Genomic DNA, 26,662 nt, shown 5'->3' with positions numbered 1-26,662 from the left:
ACCTCAATGTGGTGCCATCGTTTGCATGTTCCACTGACTCCTTGAGCTTCAGCAGCAGGATTGTATCTTTGTGCCAATACTTGCAAGGACAACCATGCTGGGAAGGTCAAAGAGTAGGAACCAGGCTAAGAGAGCTCTTTCCAACCTGCACTGGCAAGTGGGGAAAGTATGCTAAAACTCCGCAACATGACGTTGCAGTAACAGAGATGCCAACTTTTGGAAATCAGAATTAGGGAGGATTTTCAACCGACACCAAATAATGTGCGCAAAGCGCACATCTCGAGCGCGGAGTGCTCGACCCTTGCGGCGGGGTCCAGGGCCCGCCTTAGGGCCCTGGAAGCTCTGGGGTTCTAGACGCTCTCTCGTGCCCTCTGAGCCCTATTTTGGAGCATTTAACATGTTAAGAATTCCCACTTTTTGAACAAAAAAAGGGGAAAATTGTGCACTTTTTAATGTTACATGTATGTTAATATTAGTAAGTTAGGGGACAATCAAAGATTAACAAAAAGCACAAAAGAAGCAATATTTTTCTTACCTTACTGGCTGGTACTACTGCTGCTTGCTTTTTCCATGGCAGCTTTGCTGAGTGACAGCTGTGTGGCTCTTTTAGCCCTTCTGATTATGTCTTTGCTGTATTCTCTCTGGTAGCAAGGGGTGCTATGAGCTAGTTTTTCAATTAAGAGAGCTTCCAGGGTTTTGACACTCAAATTGGGACGAAATTCAGTATGATTCTTCCGTACAAGACTGAGTGCCCGCTCACATGATGCGTTCGAATGAGGAATGACCAAGATTCCCTTCATCACTTTGCTCAAATTAGGATACTTCTTGGCACCAGTGCAGGGATCTGTGAGCTGTGAAATCCGATGCCACTGCTCATCCACTCTCACTGTCTCAGTAGCAATTGTAGCTATGGAGGCGTCTGCCTGGTAGTGAGCGAATTCCACTCTCAAGACTGTCTATGTCACTATCACCGCCACTAAACAGACAGGGGAATTTCTTGATGAAAAACTCCACACAGTCAAACCCCACTTCTTGGTGTAGCTTAACATCCAGCACCTGAGCATGCTTGGCTAATTCATCATCTAGCGGCCAGGTTTTGAAGATATAATTGCAGGCTTTCACATAATATGAGCGAACTGCACTGAAGAAACCTTGGATGTCTGACTCACTCAGAGTGAAGGTGGATTTCTTGAGACTCCTTTGTTCCCTTATATACAGTTTGGCATCGTTCCCAATCATGAGGTCCTCATCATTCTTCTGATGATTTCTGTCAGAGAAGGGTACATTTACCAGAGCAACCGATGACACCGATGGTTTCAAAAACCGCAGTACGAAGATATCTTTCAGAAGATCATTCAATTCTCCGTGCAGGAGATGAATACAGGGTTCGTCTCTTTGGAGCAGAAGATTCCCCTTCTCAAAAAGCTTGTTAGCATATCGAAGGAAGAAACAATAGAGTTTTGTTTTGTGGAGACAAAGAACATCCTGTTGACACGTTTTTCTCTAGATTCCTGCACAGTGTTTGAGGAAGATGCGCTTTAGTTGTAGAACTCGTAGTACACTTAGCCGCAGGGCGATCACACTTGCGTTTACTGCCAGCAGAAGAGGTCAGACTCGTAGTACCAGATCCAATTTTACGTTTGAGGAGAGAGCTTGAGGTAGGTGCAGCCAAGGAAGAAGACCTCTGATTCGAAGGTTTTGCTGAGCTTCTATCAAGTGATTTGGCAAAAGCAGAACTTAACTTGGGTCCTTCTTTGCCTGTAGATGGGACTATCACAGTCTTTCTCGACTCTGAAGGGATCTGCTTTGTAGATGAACGTGATGAAGGGCCGGTGATGCTACCTGCTCTCAGCATTGGTTTTGGTGCTGTCCCTGCTGTCTTCTTCGCAGCAGATACTGCAGTGGTAGTGGTGAATGCTGCTCCACTAGTGCTTGATCCTGCAGTGCCAGTACTGGCAGTAGATACAGTGCCGTCCTTCTTGCTCGTTGTTAGAGTCTTGGCTACAGTTGGTTGCATTTTTCTTCGTACTTCTTCTTTGAAGAAGAGGCGAAGTGGCTCCCACTGTTCAATCAGCCTGTCTAGGCACTGACCAAGGGACAGCCACCTTGTTGCGACATGCTTCAGAATCTTGTGTCGGGGCATCACAGAGTTCTTGCAGTGCTTTCACTCCTTTGACGCGTTTACTACTTTTGTCCAAGTAGTCGTAAATATCGATGAGAAAGTCATCTAATTCAATGGGTAAGGCCTGAGCCGCCTTCTTGGCCGTCAGTGCATCACATCATATGGCAAGGGCTTCCCATGATGTAGCACTCTGGATTTTGTTTGTGGATATAAGCAGCGACTCCTTTGTGCTTGCCCACCATGACAGAGGCATTATCAGCACAAAAGGAAACACAATTTCCCCACGGAATTTTCCTGTCACTGAACTCATGATCAAGCAGTTTGAAAATGTTTTCTCCAGTGGAATCTTGTTTGCACGCAGGCAAACTTAGCAAACCCTTGCTTCACAATCCCAGCACTGTTGTCATGGTACGAAATCAGGACAGGATATAGGCTGGGCCTCACCACTGTCATTGCTACCGTCTGGAGCTAGGCTAAATGGAGCGAGTCTAGCAATATCGGCAATAGATGAAGCAGTAACATTTGACAACTCACCAATTACACTGGTCAACAACAAATTTGTTGTCTGCATTTTTAAGCTGATTTAGGACGAATCTGATGCGCTGAATCCAAAACTCACATTAGTTTTGTTCAATCAGGTCAAGTTTTTGAGATATGGCCACATGTCGTTTTTTACATTTTTGTTCACATGTACGCATGTGTGGAGCATTTTAGAAGAAGTTGGTGGGGGTAAAATATCATGTCAAATAATTGTTTTAATTGGAAATAATATGACAAGAAGTATTCAGGTACGATAGTTCTGGGTGATTATGTCGAAAAGGGATCAGTTTGAAGTCATAAAACCTCAAAATCTTCCAAAATTGGTGAGGCAAAGCATAAAGTTCGTGGATCAAAACTAAAGTTAATGGGGCAGATTTTGTAATAATGTGATACAAAAAGTTGTATTTCTTGAAATAACGAACTCTGAAGAATGTACAATACCTACATGCGCCAATTTATGACATGCGCTTCTGCTCAAGCTTGGAGTGCCACAGTACGAACCCAAAGATTGGAGACTGTTCATTGACAGCAGCAAGCGATCACTGAAATGTGTTCTGCTACACAACGGCAACCAGTTTGCCTCTGTACCCATCGCTCACTCGACTACACTGAAGGAGAAGTATGAAGCGGTGAAGTACGTGCTGGAGAAAATTGGTTATGATCAGCTTAAGTGGTTTATTTGTGTTGACCTGAAGATGGTGAACTTTTTGTTGGGACAACAGTCTGGCTTCACCAAGTACCCATGTTTTCTGTGCATGTGGGATAGTAGGGACCGTGCTCAGCATTACACGAAGAAGGACTGGCCTGTGCGGGAGGAATTGGTGCCATGCAAAGAAAGGAACGTCATCAACGACCCTCTGGTGGACAGAGACAGAATACTCTTCCCACCGCTGCACATCAAGCTCGGCTTAATCAAGCAGTTCACCAAGGCTCTGGACAAAGATGGTGACTGCTTCACTTACTTGTGCCAGGCTTTTCCAGGATTGACCATGGAGAAGTTGAAAGTTGGCATCTTTGATGGTTCTCAGATCCGTCAGCTCATCAGAGATCCAGAGTTCAAAACTCAATGAACGAAGTGGAACTGGAAGTGTGGAAGACATTTGTTTTGGTAGTGAAGAACTTTCTTGGCAACAATAAGGCCAGAAACTACGCAGAACTTGTCAACAACATGCTGACTGCTTTCAGAAACCTGGGCTGCAACATGAGCATCAAGATGCACTACCTATTTTCACATATGAACCGGTTTCCTGAGAACCTGGGTTCAATGAGTGACGCACAGGGGGAGAGATTCCATCAGGACATGAAGGAGATGGAGACCAGGTATCAGGGTCGCTGGGACGCAGTCATGATGGCTGACTACTGTTGGAATCTGAAGAGAGACCTCCCTGCCGCTGAACATTCCAGGAGTTCGAAGAAACGGAAGTTCAAGCCCTGAAGTTTGAACAGTGGTGACGCAACATGCAATTTACTTGTACTTACCTTTATCAATGCCCACCATTCAGATGACAGTAATCGATGTTTCTATCATGTAATCAATAAATGTTGTTGGCAAAACATTTTTTTTTCTTAAAAACATGTTTAGGATGATATGTGTTGACAAAAATCAGCTGATAATGCCACAAAAATGTAATTGATTTTGTCACAAGATCTGATTTTTTCAAATCAACTTAGCACAAAAACCTGACCTGATGGAGAGAAACGGATGCCATTTCCTGATTCAGCAGTGCCAGAATACCCTAATTCACTTGTAGAAATCTAGACAACATTCAGAAAGTAAAAAATTGTTGACCAGTGTTCTTTTTTTCTTCTTTGTTCTTGTTCTTTTTTATTTTTTTTTTATTTTTTTTCTTGCTTTTTGTTCTTGTTTTTTATTTTTTCTTTTTTTTTTTTTTTTTGTTCTTGCACATCTTGCACATCTTGCAAGTTTTTGTTCTTGCACATCCATACTTTGAAGCAACTTTTGAATCTGGAAACATCTTTTGAAATAGAGGTCCAGCATGATCTGAGACTGATATGGGCAAGTTATGTTCCACAATAAATCCACTAAAGAGAAGTTCCGCTCGGGTAACATCCTCTTCCTCGCTTGTCCCTTGTTTGGTGAAATAATTCAGAAGTGTACCGGTACTCGTACTCGAAGATCTCTCCTTTGCAATGTCTGTGTGCCGTTTGCTTCCAACGTGCTTCCGAATATCATCGCGACCTCCGTGCTCAACTGAAATATCAACGCTGCATACTGTACAATACGCATGATGAATTCCTCTTTCAGACTTTCGAATACACGGGTATTGGAGACTGTATTCGGTCTTGTACTTCTGAGACCATTTCTTGGTCTTCGTAAGCTTCTTTTCTGCCATTTCGTAATCAACATCGAGGGCTTGAAGCATCGGTAACTTCGAAGTCGATGTTCCACAGCTGCAGCGCGACTCGTAGAACTCTCGCGGCTGTTAAATTAAACACCGCACGGTGGTCGCGACCGCCGGGCTGGTACGGGCCCAGCTGCATGCAGTGAGCGTATCGCATGCATATACACTGTGCATACATACCGCATGCACTGTATTGCACACATACCGCATGCACTAAATCTCAGTGCATGATCGCATAAGCGAGATCCAGACCCAATGTTTCGCTGCTCCTCATTTGAATTTGCAATTTTTTACGTACAATTTGGTAGCAGCGAACGTTATGGAGTTACCACATGCTCTACGTAGCAGACGATGCTTTTCATTCAATTCTCATACTAGTACATTCTGATTAGTGAACAGTGCAAAAATATCAAAATTTCGGGAGGATAAGGATAGTGATCGTAAGGGCGGGAGTTTGGGTGAATTTTCGGAAGCCTCCCGATGAAATCGGGAGGGTTGGCATTGCTGCAGTAAAAAAGTAATAAATAAATAAATAAATAAAAAAGCCCTCAGTCTCCATGAGTTGACCGTTCCCAAGCTGTAAACCAGCCCCGAGCCAAAAACCAGTCTGCAGAAGTCTCCCATTGTTGACGATGGGAGTGATCGGTACAAGACAAGGGCAGACGGTGCTTTGAATCATCGGAACCTGTGAAGCATTTATAATAATTGGTGTCCAATTCAGTACATGCAAGTTTTAAAGCAAAAGAAAAAAAATGAATCACCTTCCTCACCACCGCTGATTGCACCACACTCCTCACCACCACTAGTCGCACCATCCAATTTAGGACAGGAAGTACATTCTGCAGCTTGGTATCCAGGTGGCGGCCCTTCAACAGAGTAGACCTTCTGTCGCGGCATGTTCATATTGGTTGCACCTGCACTCACATCGAAATGGCAGAATATTGTTAAATTCACAGAATCAAAGGGAAAATAACTCCCAACAATTTTTTTTTTATAATCTCATCTTAATTATAATCTCATAAAGGATCAGGAAAGCTTAATACGATGCAAAAATGGTGATTTTTATCAAGAAAGTCTGTTTTGTGTTCCCTCTCACGATGAACACATCGGCTCTCATGGGGACGGGACCTCACATTCGAACCACATACTTTATTTGTATATTGTCGACTCGTGGCCTTGTATTTCCTGTAAAAGTAAACTGGTATGGCCATGTCTTTGTCCTTCATGTGGTATATGCACAGGCTCCTTCATGAGTCTTAGAAAGAAACATTGAAGGAAATATGTTAGTCGTTCATTGTTGTATGGATGTTGAATATTTGTGATGAGAATGAAGTAAGTAGCATTAAGATAGGCACCGCAATGCAAGTTTCATACCGATGAGATGTAACGACGACGTATTGAATGTGCACATGACAAATTCGACCAGAAACTAGTGAAAGGAGTGAAGGTTATCCGACTATTAATTTGCAATAATTGGTCACTAGCTTTGACAGCAATACAAATTTTCATTACGGATCCTCGGCATCAAAAAGCTACACATATCGAACAAACCGTTTCAAATGGAGCACCTCGCCGCCATTAGAGCATTTAAATTGCATCAGATGTGGCAATAAATGTGAATTGCTGCTCTTAGCATGCTGGCTCGATGACGGAAGATGCTTTGCCACCTCCATCCCTACCCCATTGAGAATCCCGTACAGGGATGGGCAACTTTCTAGCCTTTTCAGATTACCAAAGGCTGCGATACATGAACTATTTTCTTTGAATAAGCGAAGGTTTAAATTGGTTAGAAAGTGACACTTCCACCATTTTTCTCTGCTTTGTGGCATCGAAGATGGAAGTGTGGTTTTACATCGATAACTCCATTTATCACTGTCCATGTACTACTCTTACACCTCCCAACCCCCAGAGTACCTCTGGCTGTGACTTCCCCTCCGCTCCGAACTATTGTTACCCTCCGCCACCAAAGGTGGAGGGAGGTTATGTTTTCATCCCTGCTTGTTACTTGCAAAATTGAAGATTTGCATGTACATTGGTTGGTCTGGTCTGGGATTCTGTCTGTCTGTACGTGTGTACGTGTGTACGTGTGTATGTCAATCGCCTATAGGTCACTCTTTTCACTCCGATCTTCACGAAACTTAACCACCTGTTAGAGACAGTCACAAGCTCAAAACCTATTGTTCGAGGTCAAAAAGGTCAAATATCAAGGTCCCATAAATCGTCAATTTGCATCCGATTCACCTGATATCTATATTGTGTCCGAGCCCGGCCATGAATTTTTGAATGTCGGAACTAAACTTGGGGCAAATTCTATCAGTCCTTTTTTGGAAGCCCATCATCTGAGGAATAAAAAATGCATGGTAGCAGTGTGTATCATACAGCTTTCATATAAAAAAACAATAATTTTTCTACCACTACCCAACTCACGACTGGCAGGAAATGTCGTGGTCTTCAAGGGAAATGATTCATCAAATTTGAAGCATAATAACTTTTCTAAAATGAATGAATCAACAGAACTTACACAATAACGTCATCATTTATTGTCCACTTGCGAGTACCACCCATCGTTTCACTGACGGGAATGGGAATGCTGTGAGACAGAGACAGAGACATGCACAGACACAGACACGTGTGTGAAGGAGCGAGGAGGGGAATTGGGTAAGGAGAAAGGTGGGTACTGAATTTGTGTTTGGTGGTGGGACTTGAAGGGAAGAGAAAGGGAGGGGAGGTTTGACTTGCATGTGGGAGGGGGACTTGAGGGGAAGTGAAGAGTCTGTCATCTGCCGTCTGCCAGCTGCCGGCATTAGTACAGGATTGAACCAAATGGGGTTCATTAAAACAGCACGTTCAATGGAGGATGGAGGCCCTCAATGTCAGACATGAGATCAGGACCATCTCTATAGACATATCTTGTGCTTTTGACACAGTCTGGCATCGCACCTTTCTCTCCAAACTCTCTGGCTATGGCAACCAAGGCCAACTCCACCCATGGCTTACTACCTTACTCTCCTCTCATCGTCAATGTGTGGCTCTCAAAGGAATACTTTCATGTCCTCTCCTCCTCAAGGCTGGAGTGGCCCAGGCAGTGCTCTGGGCCCAGGCCTATTCCTATTCTTCATCAATGATCTCTCCGACTCTCTGGAAAATCCTCTTTATATATTTGCAAATGACCCCACCCTTTGCCGTGACATCCCTCATCTTTCAGATGGGCAGGCTGCAGCCTCTTCTGTCTCATACCTTGATAAAATCACAAGCTGGTCAAAAACTTTGAATATGCCTTTCATTCGTGAGAAATACTATATATATATATATATATATATATATATATATATATATATATATATATATATATATATATATATATATATATATATATATATATATATATATATCTATCTATCTCTCTCTCTGTCTGTATCTCTGCCTCTCTGTCTCTCAGTCTTCCCATCTACTTTCTTAATAATCTTGATGTTCAGTCATTCAAACTTTTGGACCTCACTATCAGCTACGCTATTTCTTGGGCAAACCAGACGTCAAAGTTAGCCTTCAAAGCCAGCTGCGGAATGGGGGCATTCTGCGTTGTCCAAAGTCTTTCCTTGACACACCGAAACTCTTATCTTTTTCTCAGGCCTTCATCCGCAGCTTAATTGAGTACTGCTCTCCCCATCTGAGCTGGCTCACCTGTCTCGCACCTTCATCAGCTTGATGCCGTGGAAACCAAGGCTTTCTAGATCATTGGAATCATCCATGATGAAGCTGAGTCTATAGGCCTATCACCTTCCAATCGCAGATGGTCAGTGGTTTCTCTATATATATATATATATATATATATATATATATATATATATATATATATATATATATATATATATATATATATATATATATATATATATATTCCATCACCTCCTTTCTGGTCAGATTGCACCTCCTGCTTTTTCTGTGTTCTGTCCCTCCCCTCCCCCAGGTTTCTGGGGGTCACACATGGTCTACCAGCAACCCCTTCTGGTGAAACTCCCAAAATCTAGAATCAATGCTCACTTCCATTAATTTGTTCCTCTTCTTTTTTGGCACCTCCAGTTTTTCCTTCCCAAGAGTTTGCCTCTGTATCCATCATGTCCACCCCGTGTTTTTTGACTTCACTATCAGTCTTCACCTTGGCCTCATTTCTCTAAATCTCCCTCTATTGTGTCCCTTTTTCCTGCTGTTGGTATGTTTTCCCCTCCTCTCTTTCCACTTTTCCTTTTGTTCTGCTCTGTCCTGTTCCTGATCTGTTAATGTCCTATGTTCTGGCTCCTCTATGAGCCTCAACTTGGTATACAAAACCCAAACCATGAAAGACTATGCCCTGATCTCCCAGGGGAATCAAACCCAGAAAGAGCGAGGTAAAGCAACGAAGATAAAACAACACAACCAATCAAATCTTTGCCTGGCTTAACATTAGCGAAATGGTGGGATTGGTTGGTTGAGCAACGCCATTTAAAAGATGGAAGGCCTTTGGTGCAGTACCATGCATTCATAAGCAATCCAGATGAGGTGCCCAGTACAAATCCGAATGGATTTTCAAATCGCATCAAGTACAAAACAAATCAAAAGAGGTGTAAATGCAAAACGAGATCGGTCGACGTGAAACGCATATGTATCCAGGTACAAGCATGTACACCCAGCCTGTCTATCAGTATGCAATGCAGCTCAAAATGTCCCAAAGCAACACTGTATCATTCTCCTTTTTCTGATGTTTCTACTGCACCTCTTCATTCATGTTATATATATATATATATATATATATATTTTTTTTTTACATACAACACCCTCGTCACTTCACACATCTCCCTTTCATCATGGTTTGTTTCCTCCTTAACTGACGTCTCTGTACACGTGCCAGCACTCCAGCACACCTCACCATTCCCCTGCACTTTACCTTTATCGTGTAAATGTGCCTTACATACATACATACATACATACATATACATACATACATATACCCTGCTGCTCTTATCATTGGTTCACGAAAAAAATTTTCACGAAAAAATAAGTGACCACTATATTAGTTATTGGTGTGTGTCTGTCTGTCTGTCTGTCTGTCTGTCTGTCTGTCTGTCTGTCTATCTGTCTATCTGTCTGTCCCGAGCATAGCACCGTGGGTTTTGATCCGATCCTGATAAAATTTGGTGGGAGGTTTATATCATGATCTAGTTGTGTTTTCCTGAGAATTGGCATGGTGCGCCCATTATGGGCGGAGCCACGCCCAAAAAACATGTTTTTAGGGGGTAGCCGATTTCAATTTGCATCTTCTCCGAGGGGGTTTGTCGAATCTGACAGGGGTTTCGGTATTTGGTTCGCCCAATGGCACCTGCATAGCCCCACGGAGCTCGATATTTCATTTTCGTCCCAAGGTAAAGGTCACAAGGTCACAAACTTAAAAAATTGTGAATTTTGACATGAAAATCATACGACCGCCCAAACTTTGAGAGCTCGGATGACAATATTTTTTATGCATATCTTGGTCATTCCCCACCTAAAGTCTTGAAACCATTTTGCTCTATCTCGAACACCTTGCCCGTGGCGCCCCCTTCAAGTTTGTTTTTACGCTGATTTCATCAAAGTATGGATAATAATCTGAGGAGTGCGAAATGCCATATAGCCGATATGACGTTATATTGTTCCTGGAATGTTCCAGAGGAAGTTTTGCACCAAAGGTCATAATCTTTGACCTTTGACCTTTAAAGTTGACAAAGGTCAAATTTTCAAAGTTGTGGGAATCGATCCGGGTTTTGGACCTTCTTCGACGAACTAACTCCAATAAGCTATAGCACGTATCCTGTTTCCTTATAAAAATTTCCACAACATTGTTTTGGGACCTTTAAAGGTTATGCAAAGGTCAAATTTTTAAAGTTGTTGAACAAAACCGGGTTTTCGACATTTTGCAGCTAATAACCTGTCACTCGTACCACATCATGTTGATCATTTTTATAACTTGGTCAAACATTATCACATTGTCTCATCCTTGACTTCTGAAACGATCTACATCGTCAAATACCGCTCGTGAACCATCGTCGTCTTCAGACTTGTCATGAATTATAATTATCTCCACACTCTTCGAAAAAACAAACGGGGAGGGGGAGGGGGATTGCAATCGGCTCTGTCTGTCCGTCATGGTATAAACTCCTAATCGGTTGGGCAGAAAGTCACCAGACTTGGTAGTTATGATCACCGCATGACAAGAATGTGCAAGAGCAGTATCATTTTGGCCATGCCCTCTGGGGTGAGGTCAAAAGGTCAAATCCTGAAAAATTAAATGACAGGCACATTTTAAAATGAAAGTTTGTATATGCAATCAACATTGGGAGACGCATGAAATATGTCACGATTTTCTGGATTTGCCCTCCACTTCATGCCCCGGGCATGGGGACTTGGGATCACAGGGGTCAAAATGAGGAAAAAAAAATTTAAACTCAATTTGATATTGGGTCATTCCTGGTGGAACTTTTTGCAGTCTTTCAACTTTCCTTTAGGTGGGAAGCGTGGAGATTTTCGATGGTGTTCCATTGACTTTGTTGAGTTGTTATTATTATTATTATTATTATTATTATTATTATTACTATCATAATTGCCAAAGCTATAGATTTTCATACAGGCTGCTTGCAGGAAGGTTCAATGAAGACAAGTGACAAACAGGATGGAGGAATGCTAGATTTCCTTTGGACTAGTGTCTGCGTCGGTGGACAAAGGGGATGCATTATTGCAGACAAAAGCTGCCATTCTGAACCAGCATCTGCTTAAACTGGAGGTACAAACAAGACATGCACACCTTGGTTTTGAGCCCCTTTTACAGGCGATTGAAGAGGACTTTCCTCCTGCCTTTCCATTGGTGGCACCGTCAGCTGGTCCATCCTCTGCTGAACCACATTGTCCTTCGCTCCCTGTGCGTGCTTGCCCAACTGTGGTACTCCACTCATGGCGGTGTTGGCAGTGACCTGACATCGATCTCGACCCAGTCGGCTCAGCGCTTTCTGCACAAAGACTTACCAAGGGACAAGGAGTCAAGTCACATGGAAATGTCTCACACAAGGCACATGCCACTTCATTAATGCCATCATTATGTTTATTCTTGAATGTTAATATCATATATGAGGGTTGTTCCAAAAGTAATGCCCTCCCCCCCCCCCCTCATGTTTTTCTTCCAGGAAAGGAGACAAGGGCAGGTGGTGATACTTTGTGTGCATGAAGAATCAACCCTCCTACATCTCAGTGTGAGTTTCTTACAGGTATCGCAGGAGGGGTATCTATAATGGCGTCTTCCAGTGAAACGTGTTATAAGCAAAGGGCAGTCATCAAATTATTTACAAATGGCTCAATACCATCGATGGTGACGACACAATGGATAGAATTACCGTCGACTGCTGGGTGAATCAGTTAAAGACATCGGAGGAAGGAAAAGTCGACCTTTCTGACCAGTCACAGCCGTGATACAAGACATGGTTCAACGCTTTGATGCCATGATTAAGCAGGATTGATGCATCACCGATGGACAACCATCTCAGGATTTGGAAATTGGTACAGTCAATGGGAGCAGAATAGTCAACCGTTTGAGGTGAAAGAAGTTATCCTGATGGACATCATGCAAACATGGCAGACGATACATTCAGAGGCCTACATCGAGACTTTGCAGAAACTGAATATGCGTTTGCACCGAGTCCGACCTGACATCGACAAGAAAGACGTGTTGCTGCAACATGATAATGCACATCCCCACATCAGCTGGTGGACCAGAGAGGCCATCACCAAACTGGAGTGGTCTACACTGCGACCATACAGCCCAGAATTAGCGCCTTTTCGGAGCACTAAAGGATGCCTCACATGAGCCAATATTTGAGAGCGATGATGGTGTGGTGCGTGAAGTGAAGTGGCTCCAATAACAAGAGAAAGAATATTACTGACAAGAAATGCTTGCACTTGTCTCCTGGTGCCATAAAGCCATTTTTGGCTTGGGATAAACTGGGTGGTTTGCCATTGCCTTCCCAGCATTGTTTGTCTGTGCTCTATCCTTTTAAATGCTGAATGTCAAGCAAGGAAGCAGGGCAGGATCACAATGGATCAGGATGCAACAGAACAAATGGAGCAGAAGAGAGAGGGGGTGGGGGAAAGCAACAGTGGGGTTGAAGGACAAAATAGAGGAAGACTTGGACAAACAGTGGGTGTTAGGAGGAAAAACTGGAACTTGGAAGGAGTTGGGTTTAGGAGTGGGGATGGGGGGGGGAGTTAATGGGGAACTTGGAAGGAGTTGGGTTAAGGAGTGGGGATGGGGGGAATTAATGGGGAACTTGGAAGGAGTTGGGTTTAGAAGTGGGGATGGGGGGGGGGAGTTAAAGGGGAACTTGGAAGGAGTTGGGTTTAGGAGTGGGGATGGGGGGAGTTAAAGGGGAACTTGGAAGGAGTTGGGTTTAGGAGTGGGGATGGGGGGGGGAGTTAATGGGGGTAGAAAGGTTTGTGGTATTGCATGGGGGTTGATCGGATATTATGGGGAACAGCTGACTTGAAGACCTGGAAGGAAGATTGGGACTGAGGAGATGAAGGCCTTGCAGGTGGAAAAGGGTTCAGGATGGCCAAGAAAGGACTTTGCATGATGGAGGATGCCCAGTCGGTGACTGGCTTTGGAGGCCAAAGTTGAAATGTGGTTTGCAATGATGATCTTTGTACGAGGTGGTGTAATGATGATTGTTGTACGAGGCGGTGCAATGATGATCGTTGTACGAGGCGGTGCAATGATGATCTTTGTAAGAGGAGGTGTGATGATCTTTGTAAGAGGAGGTGTAATGATGCTCTTTGTACGAGGCAGTGCAATGATCTTTGTAAGAGGAGGTGCAATGATGACTGTTGTACGAGGCGGTGTAATGATGCTCTTTGTACGAGGCGGTGTAATGATGATCTTTGTACGAGGCGGTGTAATGATGATCTTTGTAAGAGGCGGTGTAATGATGATCATTGTACGAGGAGATGTAATGATGATTGTTGTAAGAGGCGGTGTAATGATGATTGTTGTAAGAGGCGGTGTAATGATGATCATTGTAAGAGGCGGTGTAATGATCATTGTACGAGGCGGTGTAATGATGATCTTTGTAATAGGCGGTGTAATGATGATCTTTGTAAGAGGCGGTGTAATGATCATTGTACGAGGCGGTGTAATGATGATCATTGTAAGAGGCGGTGTAATGATCATTGTACGAGGCGGTGTAATGATGATCTTTGTAAGAGGCGGTGTAATGATCATTGTACGAGGCGGTGTAATGATGATCTTTGGAAGAGGCGGTGTAATGATGATCTTTGTAAGAGGCGGTGTAATGATGATCATTGTACGAGGAGGTGTAATGATGATTGTACGAGGCGGTGTAATGATGATCTTTGTAAGAGGCGGTGTAATGATGATCATTGTACGAGGAGGTGTAATGATGATTGTACGAGGCGGTGTAATGATGATCTTTGTAAGAGGCGGTGTAATGATGATCATTGTACGAGGAGGTGTAATGATGATTGTACGAGGCGGTGTAATGATGATCATTGTACGAGGAGGTGTAATGATGATTGTTGTACGAGGCGGTGTAATGATGATTGTTGTAAGAGGCGGTGTAATGATGATCATTGTAAGAGGCGGTGTAATGATCATTGTACGAGGCGGTGTAATGATGATCTTTGTAAGAGGCGGTGTAATGATCATTGTACGAGGCGGTGTAATGATGATCATTGTAAGAGGCGGTGTAATGATCATTGTACGAGGCGGTGTAATGATGATCTTTGTAAGAGGCGGTGTAATGATGATCATTGTACGAGGAGGTGTAATGATGATTGTACGAGGCGGTGTGATGATGATCTTTGTAAGAGGCGGTGTAATGATGATTGTTGTAAGAGGCGGTGTAATGATGATTGTTGTAAGAGGCGGTGTAATGATGATTGTTGTAAGAGGCGGTGTGATGATGATCTTTGTAAGAGGCGGTGTAATGATGATTGTTGTAAGAGGCGGTGTAATGATGATCATTGTACGAGGAGGTGTAATGATGATCTTTGTAAGAGGCGGTGTAATGATTATCTTTGTAAGAGGCGGTGTAATGATGATCATTGTACGAGGAGGTGTAATGATGATTGTACGAGGCGGTGTGATGATGATCATTGTACGAGGCGGTGTAATGATGATTGTTGTAAGAGGCGGTGTGATGATGATCTTTGTACGAGGCGGTGTAATGATGATTGTTGTAAGAGGTGGTGTAATGATCATTGTACGAGGAGGTGTAATGATGATTGTACGAGGCGGTGTAATGATGATCTTTGTAAGAGGCGGTGTAATGATGATCATTGTACGAGGAGGTGTAATGATGATTGTACGAGGCGGTGTGATGATGATCTTTGTAAGAGGCGGTGTAATGATGATTGTTGTAAGAGGCGGTGTAATGATGATTGTTGTAAGAGGCGGTGTAATGATGATTGTTGTAAGAGGCGGTGTGATGATGATCTTTGTAAGAGGCGGTGTAATGATGATTGTTGTAAGAGGCGGTGTAATGATGATCATTGTACGAGGAGGTGTAATGATGATCTTTGTAAGAGGCGGTGTAATGATTATCTTTGTAAGAGGCGGTGTAATGATGATCATTGTACGAGGAGGTGTAATGATGATTGTACGAGGCGGTGTGATGATGATCATTGTACGAGGCGGTGTAATGATGATTGTTGTAAGAGGCGGTGTGATGATGATCTTTGTACGAGGCGGTGTAATGATGATTGTTGTAAGAGGTGGTGTAATGATCATTGTACGAGGAGGTGTAATGATGATTGTACGAGGCGGTGTAATGATGATCTTTGTAAGAGGCGGTGTAATGATGATCATTGTACGAGGAGGTGTAATGATGATTGTACGAGGCGGTGTAATGATGATCTTTGTAAGAGGCGGTGTGATGATGATCTTTGTAAGAGGCGGTGTAATGATGATTGTTGTAAGAGGCGGTGTAATGATGATCATTGTACGAGGAGGTGTAATGATGATCTTTGTAAGAGGCGGTGTAATGATTATCTTTGTAAGAGGCGGTGTAATGATGATCATTGTACGAGGAGGTGTAATGATGATTGTACGAGGCGGTGTGATGATGATCATTGTACGAGGCGGTGTAATGATGATTGTTGTAAGAGGCGGTGTGATGATGATCTTTGTACGAGGCGGTGTAATGATGATTGTTGTAAGAGGTGGTGTAATGATCATTGTACGAGGAGGTGTAATGATGATTGTACGAGGCGGTGTAATGATGATCTTTGTAAGAGGCGGTGTGATGATGATCTTTGTAAGAGGCGGTGTAATGATGATTGTTGTAAGAGGCGGTGTAATGATGATCATTGTACGAGGAGGTGTAATGATGATCTTTGAAAGAGGCGGTGTAATGATTATCTTTGTAAGAGGCGGTGTAATGATGATCATTGTACGAGGAGGTGTAATGATGATTGTACGAGGCGGTGTGATGATGATCATTGTACGAGGCGGTGTAATGATGATTGTTGTAAGAGGCGGTGTGATGATGATCTTTGTACGAGGCGGTGTAATGATGATTGTTGTAAGAGGTGGTGTAATGATCATTGTACGAGGAGGTGTAATGATGATTGTACGAGGCGGTGTAATGATGATCTTTGTAAGAGGCGGTGTAATGATGATCATTGTACGAGGAGGTGTAATGATGATTGTACGAGGCGGTGTAATGATGATCTTTGTAAGAGGCGGTGTAATGATGATCATTGTACGAGGAGGTGTAATGATGATTGTACGAGGCGGTGTGATCATGATCTTTGTAAGAGGCGGTGTAATGATGATTGTTGTAAGAGGTGGTGTAATGATGATCATTGTACGAGGAGGTGTAATGATGATTGTACGAGGCGGTGTAATGATGATCTTTGTAAGAGGCGGTGTAATGATGATTGTTGTAAGAGGCGGTGTAATGATGATCATTGTACGAGGAGGTGTAATGATGATCTTTGTAAGAGGCGGTGTTAGGATTATCTTTGTAAGAGGCGGTGTAATGATGATCATTGTACGAGGAGGTGTAATGATGATTGTACGAGGCGGTGTGATGATGATCATTGTACGAGGCGGTGTAATGATGATTGTTGTAAGAGGCGGTGTGATGATGATCTTTGTACGAGGCGGTGTAATGATTATCTTTGTAAGAGGCGGTGTAATGATGATCATTGTACGAGGAGGTGTAATGATGATTGTACGAGGCGGTGTGATGATGATCATTGTACGAGGCGGTGTAATGATGATCATTGTACGAGGAGGTGTAATGATGATCTTTGTAAGAGGCGGTGTAATGATTATCTTTGTAAGAGGCGGTGTAATGATGATCATTGTACGAGGAGGTGTAATGATGATTGTACGAGGCGGTGTGATGATGATCATTGTACGAGGCGGTGTAATGATGATTGTTGTAAGAGGCGGTGTGATGATGATCTTTGTACGAGGCGGTGTAATGATGATTGTTGTAAGAGGTGGTGTAATGATGATCATTGTACGAGGAGGTGTAATGATGATTGTACGAGGCGGTGTAATGATGATCTTTGTAAGAGGCGGTGTGATGATGATCTTTGTAAGAGGCGGTGTAATGATGATTGTTGTAAGAGGCGGTGTAATGATGATTGTTGTAAGAGGCGGTGTAATGATGATTGTTGTAAGAGGCGGTGTAATGATGATTGTTGTAAGAGGCGGTGTAATGATGATTGTTGTAAGAGGCGGTGTAATGATGATCTTTGTAAGAGGCGGTGTGATGATGATCTTTGTAAGAGGCGGTGTAATGATGATTGTTGTAAGAGGCGGTGTAATGATGATCATTGTACGAGGAGGTGTAATGATGATCTTTGTAAGAGGCGGTGTAATGATGATCATTGTACGAGGAGGTGTAATGATGATTGTACGAGGCGGTGTGATGATGATCATTGTACGAGGCGGTGTAATGATGATTGTTGTAAGAGGCGGTGTGATGATGATCTTTGTACGAGGCGGTGTAATGATGATTGTTGTAAGAGGTGGTGTAATGATCATTGTACGAGGAGGTGTAATGATGATTGTACGAGGCGGTGTAATGATGATCTTTGTAAGAGGCGGTGTGATGATGATCTTTGTAAGAGGCGGTGTAATGATGATTGTTGTAAGAGGCGGTGTAATGATGATCATTGTACGAGGAGGTGTAATGATGATCTTTGTAAGAGGCGGTGTAATGATTATCTTTGTAAGAGGCGGTGTAATGATGATCATTGTACGAGGAGGTGTAATGATGATTGTACGAGGCGGTGTGATGATGATCATTGTACGAGGCGGTGTAATGATGATTGTTGTAAGAGGCGGTGTGATGATGATCTTTGTACGAGGCGGTGTAATGATGATTGTTGTAAGAGGTGGTGTAATGATCATTGTACGAGGAGGTGTAATGATGATTGTACGAGGCGGTGTAATGATGATCTTTGTAAGAGGCGGTGTAATGATGATCATTGTACGAGGAGGTGTAATGATGATTGTACGAGGCGGTGTAATGATGATCTTTGTAAGAGGCGGTGTAATGATGATCATTGTACGAGGAGGTGTAATGATGATTGTACGAGGCGGTGTGATCATGATCTTTGTAAGAGGCGGTGTAATGATGATTGTTGTAAGAGGTGGTGTAATGATGATTGTTGTAAGAGGCGGTGTAATGATGATTGTTGTAAGAGGCGGTGTGATGATGATCTTTGTAAGAGGCGGTGTAATGATGATTGTTGTAAGAGGCGGTGTAATGATGATCATTGTACGAGGAGGTGTAATGATGATCTTTGTAAGAGGCGGTGTAATGATGATTGTTGTAAGAGGCGGTGTAATGATTATCTTTGTAAGAGGCGGTGTAATGATGATCATTGTACGAGGCGGTGTAATGATGATTGTTGTAAGAGGCGGTGTAATGATGATTGTTGTAAGAGGCGGTGTAATGATGATTGTTGTAAGAGGCGGTGTAATGATGATTGTTGTAAGAGGCGGTGTAATGATTATCTTTGTAAGAGGCGGTGTAATGATGATCATTGTACGAGGCGGTGTAATGATGATTGTTGTAAGAGGCGGTGTAATGATGATTGTTGTAAGAGGCGGTGTAATGATGATTGTTGTAAGAGGCGGTGTAATGATGATCTTTGTAAGAGGCGGTGTAATGATGATTGTTGTAAGAGGCGGTGTGATGATGATCATTGTACGAGGAGGTGTAATGATGATCATTGTACGAGGAGGTGTAATGATGATCTTTGTAAGAGGCGGTGTAATGATTATCTTTGTAAGAGGCGGTGTAATGATGATTGTTGTACGAGGAGGTGAAAATGATGTGACGTGTTAATTTATCCCCGTTTCACACATGTAAATGTTTGAAATGAAATTCCGAAAACACAGAACTTGGTGAATGTTCTGACCCGTTGCTCTTTAAACGAGGTGAGTTTTACCGTCCTCGCCCGTTTTCCTCACCTCTCCAACGTTCATCCCGCGATCTAAACAGTCTCTTTCCTTTTCTCTGCGACATTCCTTTCTCTTTATTAACTCCTCCGTTTCGAAAGCGGCGCCAACGTTCGTTTTCTCAATCCCTCCTTCATTCAAATCATCAACAGCAAGGTGTTCGCTTCCTCCGCCCTCGGAGATGGAATTTGTCTTGATTTACGAAAGAAGTTCTTCATCCCCTCGGATAACGGAAGGTAAATAAATCGATAACAACCAAAAGTACTTCCGCATCACATCACGTGTCATTACAGGATGTATGGCGTCGTAAAACCAACAACAACAACAACAACAACAACAACAACAACAACAACAACAACAACAACAACAAATACGTTGCCGCGAAAATGGTTTTGCCTTGATCATCGATCGTTGTGCAATGAAATTTCACAATGGCGCCGGATTCCATTGATCCATTCATTCACTTTGCTGAACCGTCTGCGTAACGTTACGTCATCAGCTTGGCGGAGGTACGCACTCCACCGAGTGGCGGTTCTGGTTTATACTGTGGTTTACTTAATATATCTGTTATGTTTGTGCTGCAACAACGTTTGAATGTAAAACGTATATTTAAGCTCCGCCCCTGTTTTTCTTCATGAATATTTAAGCTCCGCCCATGTTTTTCTTCATGCATATTTAAGCTCCGCCCATGTTTTTCTTCATGCATATTTAAGCTCCGCCCATGTTTTTCTTCATGCATATTTAAGCTCTGCCCATGTTTTTCTTCATGCATATTTAAGCTCCGCCCATGTTTTTCTTCATGCATATTTAAGCTCCGCCCATGTTTTTCTTCATGCATATTTAAGCTCCGCCCATGTTTTTCTTCATGCATATTTAAGCTCCGCCCCTGTTTTTCTTCATGCATATTTAAGCTCCGCCCATGTTTTTCTTCATGCATATTTAAGCTCTGCCCATGTTTTTCTTCATGCATATTTAAGCTCCGCCCATGTTTTTCTTCATGAATATTTAAGCTCCGCCCCTGTTTTTCTTCATGAATATTTAAGCTCCGCCCCTGTTTTTCTTCATGAATATTTAAGCTCCGCCCATGTTTTTCTTCATGCATATTTAAGCTCCGCCCATGTTTTTCTTCATGCATATTTAAGCTCCGCCCATGTTTTTCTTCATGCATATTTAAGCTCTGCCCATGTTTTTCTTCATGCATATTTAAGCTCCGCCCATGTTTTTCTTCATGTATATTTAAGCTCCGCCCCTGTTTTTCTTCATGAATATTTAAGCTCCGCCCCTGTTTTTCTTCATGCATATTTAAGCTCCGCCCATGTTTTTCTTCATGCATATTTAAGCTCTGCCCATGTTTTTCTTCATGCATATTTAAGCTCCGCCCATGTTTTTCTTCATGAATATTTAAGCTCCGCCCCTGTTTTTCTTCATGAATATTTAAGCTCTGCCCATGTTTTTCTTCATGCATATTTAAGCTCCGCCCATGTTTTTCTTCATGCATATTTAAGCTCTGCCCATGTTTTTCTTCATGAATATTTAAGCTCTGCCCATGTTTTTCTTCATGCATATTTAAGCTCCGCCCCTGTTTTTCTTCATGAATATTTAAGCTCCGCCCATGTTTTTCTTCATGCATATTTAAGCTCCGCCCATGTTTTTCTTCATGCATATTTAAGCTCCGCCCCTGTTTTTCTTCATGAATATTTAAGCTCCGCCCATGTTTTTCTTCATGCATATTTAAGCTCTGCCCATGTTTTTCTTCATGCATATTTAAGCTCCGCCCATGTTTTTCTTCATGAATATTTAAGCTCCGCCCATGTTTTTCTTCATGCATATTTAAGCTCCGCCCATGTTTTTCTTCATGAATATTTAAGCTGCGCCCCTGTTTTTCTTCATGCATATTTAAGCTCTGCCCATGTTTTTCTTCATGCATATTTAAGCTCCGCCCCTGTTTTTCTTCATGAATATTTAAGCTCTGCCCATGTTTTTCTTTATGCATATTAAAGCTCCGCCCATGTTTTTCTTCATGAATATTTAAGCTCCGCCCATGTTTTTCTTCATGCATATTTAAGCTCTGCCCATGTTTTTCTTCATGCATATTTAAGCTCCGCCCATGTTTTTCTTCATGAATATTTAAGCTCCGCCCCTGTTTTTCTTCATGCATATTTAAGCTCCGCCCATGTTTTTCTTCATGCATATTTAAGCTCTGCCCATGTTTTTCTTCATGAATATTTAAGCTCTGCCCATGTTTTTCTTCATGCATATTTAAGCTCCGCCCCTGTTTTTCTTCATGAATATTTAAGCTCCGCCCATGTTTTTCTTCATGAATATTTAAGCTCTGCCCATGTTTTTCTTCATGCATATTTAAGCTCCGCCCATGTTTTTCTTCATGCATATTTAAGCTCCGCCTATGTTTTTCTTCATGCATATTTAAGCTCCGCCCATGTTTTTCTTCATGAATATTTAAGCTCCGCCCATGTTTTTCTTCATGCATATTTAAGCTCCGCCCATGTTTTTCTTCATGCATATTTAAGCTTCACCCATGTTTTTCTTTTTTTTTGTCCTAAATTAATATCCTAAATAAAAGAAAACCTAACTTTGGTCCCAATCGTCTTTCACATCACAAGTCCCTCATTCAGCAAAGTCCTCCTGCTCAGAAAGCTTGCATCAAAATCATACCAGATCGGAAATATTATAACAAAGTCAACTCTTAAGAGTATAAAAATACCATGGCCACCTTTATTAGAGCTCAAAGGCTGATGACGAATGTAGTGCCTTTTTCAGTACCAGCAAAGTATAATGCATAGAAACTACATACCTGATGCTTTGGCATCCTTCATTCACTTTCTAGCCCAGTCTGCAGAGTTTCTTTTACGTTTTTTGCCCCTGTCATGCCTGTTATCAGGGTTATCCTCATTTACACCATGCTGTCCAGCCTCCATGGTCGCCATTTTCATAGCTTGTCACATGACACATACTAGCATTTTGATCGGACAGTCATGGACTTAGGAACTTCTTGCTCAAACATTATGGACTTGGGTATTTCTTGCACTACATTTTAGTGAATTCAACAATGACCATATACCAATATACAGGACTTGAGTACTTATTTTCGGAATTTTTTGGTATCAAATGATGCTCCGGCCATTATACATTATTGTACTGGTGCCAGCTCATGTTTTTTTCAAAAATGTGACAAGTACTTCTTGCACCCAGGTCTTCATTGTGTGCATCAGAAAGGAATGGTTTTTATGACGAGGTTGCAGTGTTTTTTTAAATAAAGAAAGAGCGATTTCAACCCCTGCAAGTGTTGGTTAAACTGCCTGGAGCATTCTTATTCAAGAATTTAATTGGCTTGTTCTTGGCACCTGACCAACTCATCCACAAAGTTTCGTCCGAATCCGTCCACAACTTTTTGAGATTATGCTCACAGGCAGACAGACAGACAGACAAACAGGGGTGAACACACAACCTCTGTCTACCTTTGGTGGCAGAGGTATTTATACTATCAAACTTATAAATTATATAAATTATAATTAAACCAAAAAGATCACATTTCGAGGGAAGTTATCTGTTGACATACATTCATACATAAAAATAATTTGTTTATACATAATTTCAAAAGATTCAAGTGGTTAAATGATTTATCGACATGGGCTGACAGGATGGCCCGGACTCCTCGAGGTGCACACGACTTAGTCGATTTCTTATGCGCATTTATAGATAAACACAATTCCCCAATCCAGTCGTCGTTTACGAGAGCGAAGGAACGGCCTGTGTGGTTGTTTGAAAGTTTGGGGAGGGGGGGGTGGTTGCACGTACGGCTAATAGTCTAGAAGCCAAAATCTGTAGCTAGCCTAGAAAATAGGTTCGCTGCTGATTTCATGTTAGAATGGTGCAACTGGTGTTTTTGAAGAGTCTAGGCATGACCAAGTCTAGTTCCACTTGTTGCCAAGTATGCATCTGAATATTATGGCCGCCATGACAGTAATCAAAATGGCCGCCATCAGATTTAGTCTTTTTCTTACTGCAAATTGTACTAGCCAGAAATTTGTCATGATTGTGAAATACTATGTAATCTGACACGAGGAACACTATTTTGTGCTTTATTTTTGTACTGGATCACAACTTTTCACATAATTGACAACTTAAAGACGAAATTGAAAATGCACATACGAGCAACAAATGTGAAAAAGAAAATGTTTAGCACTATTGATGGAGATGGGTTTACAGTCAGTCAAAGATTATTTCAACAGCTGTCAGATTCTTTCTAACACAAAATTACGTTGCTTTGCAGAAGAGAAAAGTGTTGTGAGAACACTCAAGTACAATTTTCAGAGCTATTGATCGGCTTGTACACTGAACGGGTTCCTACAAAGGGCTTTGCATCCACATGCTTTCGTGCAAGGCAGTCCATTCCGTGTACATTTGCACCGTCGAGTTGAGCATGACCCACGGCATTTGCATGTCGTCAGTTCTACACAGTAAGCAGTAATAGGCTGTGCAGTCATGAGTCGCGGCTGAAATGTCTCGTTGCCATTTTTGACGACCTGTTCCCACCCACAGTTCTCAGGTGCAGGTAGATGTGGTTCAGATTCCAAGGCTCTTCTCCACACAAAAGTCTGGCAGTGCGCTCGCTTGATGTGTAGAATCAGAGCATCGCGAGTTGGAGGCAGATTCTCAATAGCTTTGGTCAGACTGAGAAACAGATCACATCTTACTCGCTGAATTGAGTTATCTTGGCCATGAGGGTCATAAAGCCTGCAGACTAATGACTCAGCATCTGCAATCACACTCTCATCAGGAATTTCCTCTTTGCCTAGGTTATTCAACAGGTGGGAGTTGTTTTGAAAGACAGCCCATGCAGAGCGCTTCGCAATTCCAGCAAACTGGCTTGTGCTGTCTGAACCTGTCACTGCATGAAATGCCAGAAGTGACTCCCTCTGCGAATCTGGGATATTGATGGAGTCAATAGGAATGTAGTGTTGCTTTTTGGGTGTCCCTGCATTCATCCATTCAGGAGGGGCACTGAGAACTTTGGAGCGGCCAGGTTTAATCTGAATGTCCATCACTGGCTCTTGTTCTCCCTTGCCTCTGAGGGCCACGCACTGACTTGCATGAAAAGTGCCAGACCCAGTCAGCGTCTCCTCAATTATGTCAATGTTGTCATTAGAATATCTCAAATATCCTGTGGTAGTTGGGATGTTGAGAAAGTTCCTTGGGATCATGACATTTCCATTATCTCGGAAGAATTGTATAACATCATTGGCAATTGCTGTGTCAATGCGCCTCACTGTATCGTACCCAACTGTGTGTGCAGCTGCATGCAAAAGATTGACAAGCTCTTTTGAGCGTGTAGCCTGGTGAAGAGCAAGGCCAAGGCCCAGGTGTTTGGGGGTCAGTTTTTTGCCTCCTGAAGCCACATGAATAATGTCTTGGCAGATGCTCAGAACTTTGTTCTTGGTATCTGTCTCATCCACTTCTTCATTGTCCATCTTGTCAGTGCTGTCACCACCACAAAGAAGCTTTACAAGCATGTACAGGGTTTCAGGTACAATTCGCTCTGCATTTTCTGTGTTCAGTCCACCGATAATGCTATGCCCTGGAGAGTGTTTTACGTCACTAAATCTTTATGCCCACTCTGAAGATCCAGCTTAGGATTTCGTTCTCATGATGAGGCAGACTGCACTGGGCCAATTCATCTTCTTCAGAACTTTCACCTTCTTCAGATAAATCATTCACGGCGGTTCTCATGGCAAACTTTGTCACAGTTGAGGACGCAACTATGAAGGGTTTTGTGACATCCAATGGCTGCACGAATGTCACCTTGTCACTACCAAAGTGAACCTCCACTTTCTGCTTGAAATTGTAGCTTTTGTAGGCTCCAGCCTCAATTCCAAAATCATTCAATAACAGCATGCTGTAGTGTTCCCAGATGTTTTTCAGGGTAAGCACATGTCCCTTCTGCAGCTCTTTCTCAAGCTGGTTCATCACATTTCTGAAACAGATGCTTTCAGGAGACTGGTTTTTCTCTCCACTCTCCTTTTTATACTTTCTGCGAAAAGAAACATAACACTTGAGGTGATATTTACCTTCAGCTGCCATCAAGTCTGAAACACCTGCAAACCTGTGACGCATGGTGGGGTCAATTTGGGCCAAACTAAGCATCCTGGATGATGTGTGATCAAATTCAACATTTGTCAGGACACCAGCTTTTCCAGGAATGTCAGTCTGGCAGAAAGCGCATTTTGACCAATCCATAGCGCTGTGCGCAGATCTTAGTGACTTTGGGACATGGTATTTCTCTGAGGAACCTGATGTTGTGGGTATCTCTTCTGCGTAAGTCACAGATTGTGGCTGAATCCTTGACTTCAGTCTGTCTATTTTTTGTGCGTGAGTAAAGTCACTATAGCAGAATTTGTGCCATTGAATCTTTTCGACGTGCTCCGGTACAGAATATTTTGTGATTCTTGAGAATGAGTCAACATATTTAGCGTCATTATATTTCTCTCTTTCTTTGCAACATTCAGCTACAGTTTTCACACCAACGATTGTAGTCTTTCGAAGTGGCGTTGACTTGCTAGTTTTTGAACTGTCCTGGCAAATAAAGCATTTATTCCAGTCTACATGCTCTTCTTCTTCTCGATCCCTTGAACCCCCTGTGAGAAATCTTGCGGCTTTCATTTTTCAGTTAGTCCTGGGTAACAGAAAAACACACAGTTATGTAGTTTAGGTTCATTTTATAGCAAAGTTGTAAAATTCATTGATTGTGGTTTGTATAATCAGACATTCTAATTCGAGCCTGAACATTTCTTTAAAAATAATATAGTGAAAAACAAGTCATATTATTTTTAGAAAATGGATGGAGCAATGTTTTTTTCTATACTCCCATCAGCTCAGGCATGCTCAAAAACATGGAAATCGACCCTAATTTTGTAATTTCATGTCAATTTGCGGCTGAAATATGACGAAAAGTGTATTTAATGGCGACCATTTTGTAAACTGTCATGGCGGCCATACTATCCATATCCAGAGTTGGCAACAAGTTGATTCACGTTTCTGTGTGTCTGGACAGTCAATTTACACCTGTTGCACTATTCTAACACGGAATCAGCAGGGTCGTACACTATTCTGCATTGGGCCTCCTGA

At 42.4% G+C, this 26,662-nt stretch overlaps 1 protein-coding gene across 4 annotated transcripts in view; it reads right to left on the bottom strand.

Moving 5' to 3' along the window:
* The window catches only part of ERICH1 (glutamate rich 1), an 80,466-nt gene extending 60,637 nt beyond the window's left edge, over window positions 1-19,829 (bottom strand). For 2 of the 4 annotated variants that reach the window (XM_085898539.1, XM_085898522.1), the window contains exons 1-3: window positions 19,532-19,829; window positions 11,838-12,049; window positions 5,787-5,952 (exon numbers count right to left, since the gene is read on the bottom strand). In XM_085898539.1, the coding sequence (XP_085754665.1) occupies window positions 5,787-5,952; window positions 11,838-12,049; window positions 19,532-19,586 (433 nt within the window). In that variant the 5' untranslated portion in view covers window positions 19,587-19,829. Of the gene's footprint in view, window positions 1-5,786; window positions 5,953-11,836; window positions 12,050-19,531 lie in introns of all 4 variants that reach the window. The other 2 variants (XM_085898532.1, XM_085898549.1) reach the window with 2 other exon arrangements.
* Window positions 19,830-26,662: the final 6,833 nt, after the last annotated feature.

Source organism: Eptatretus burgeri, chromosome 1, assembly GCF_056783735.1.
Source record: "Eptatretus burgeri isolate ZD-2024b chromosome 1, Ebu_testis_v1, whole genome shotgun sequence".
Classification (NCBI taxonomy): Eukaryota; Metazoa; Chordata; class Myxini; order Myxiniformes; family Myxinidae; genus Eptatretus; species Eptatretus burgeri.
The sequence above is the reverse complement of the archived record's forward strand: the minus strand, read 5'-3'. Positions and strand labels throughout refer to the sequence as shown.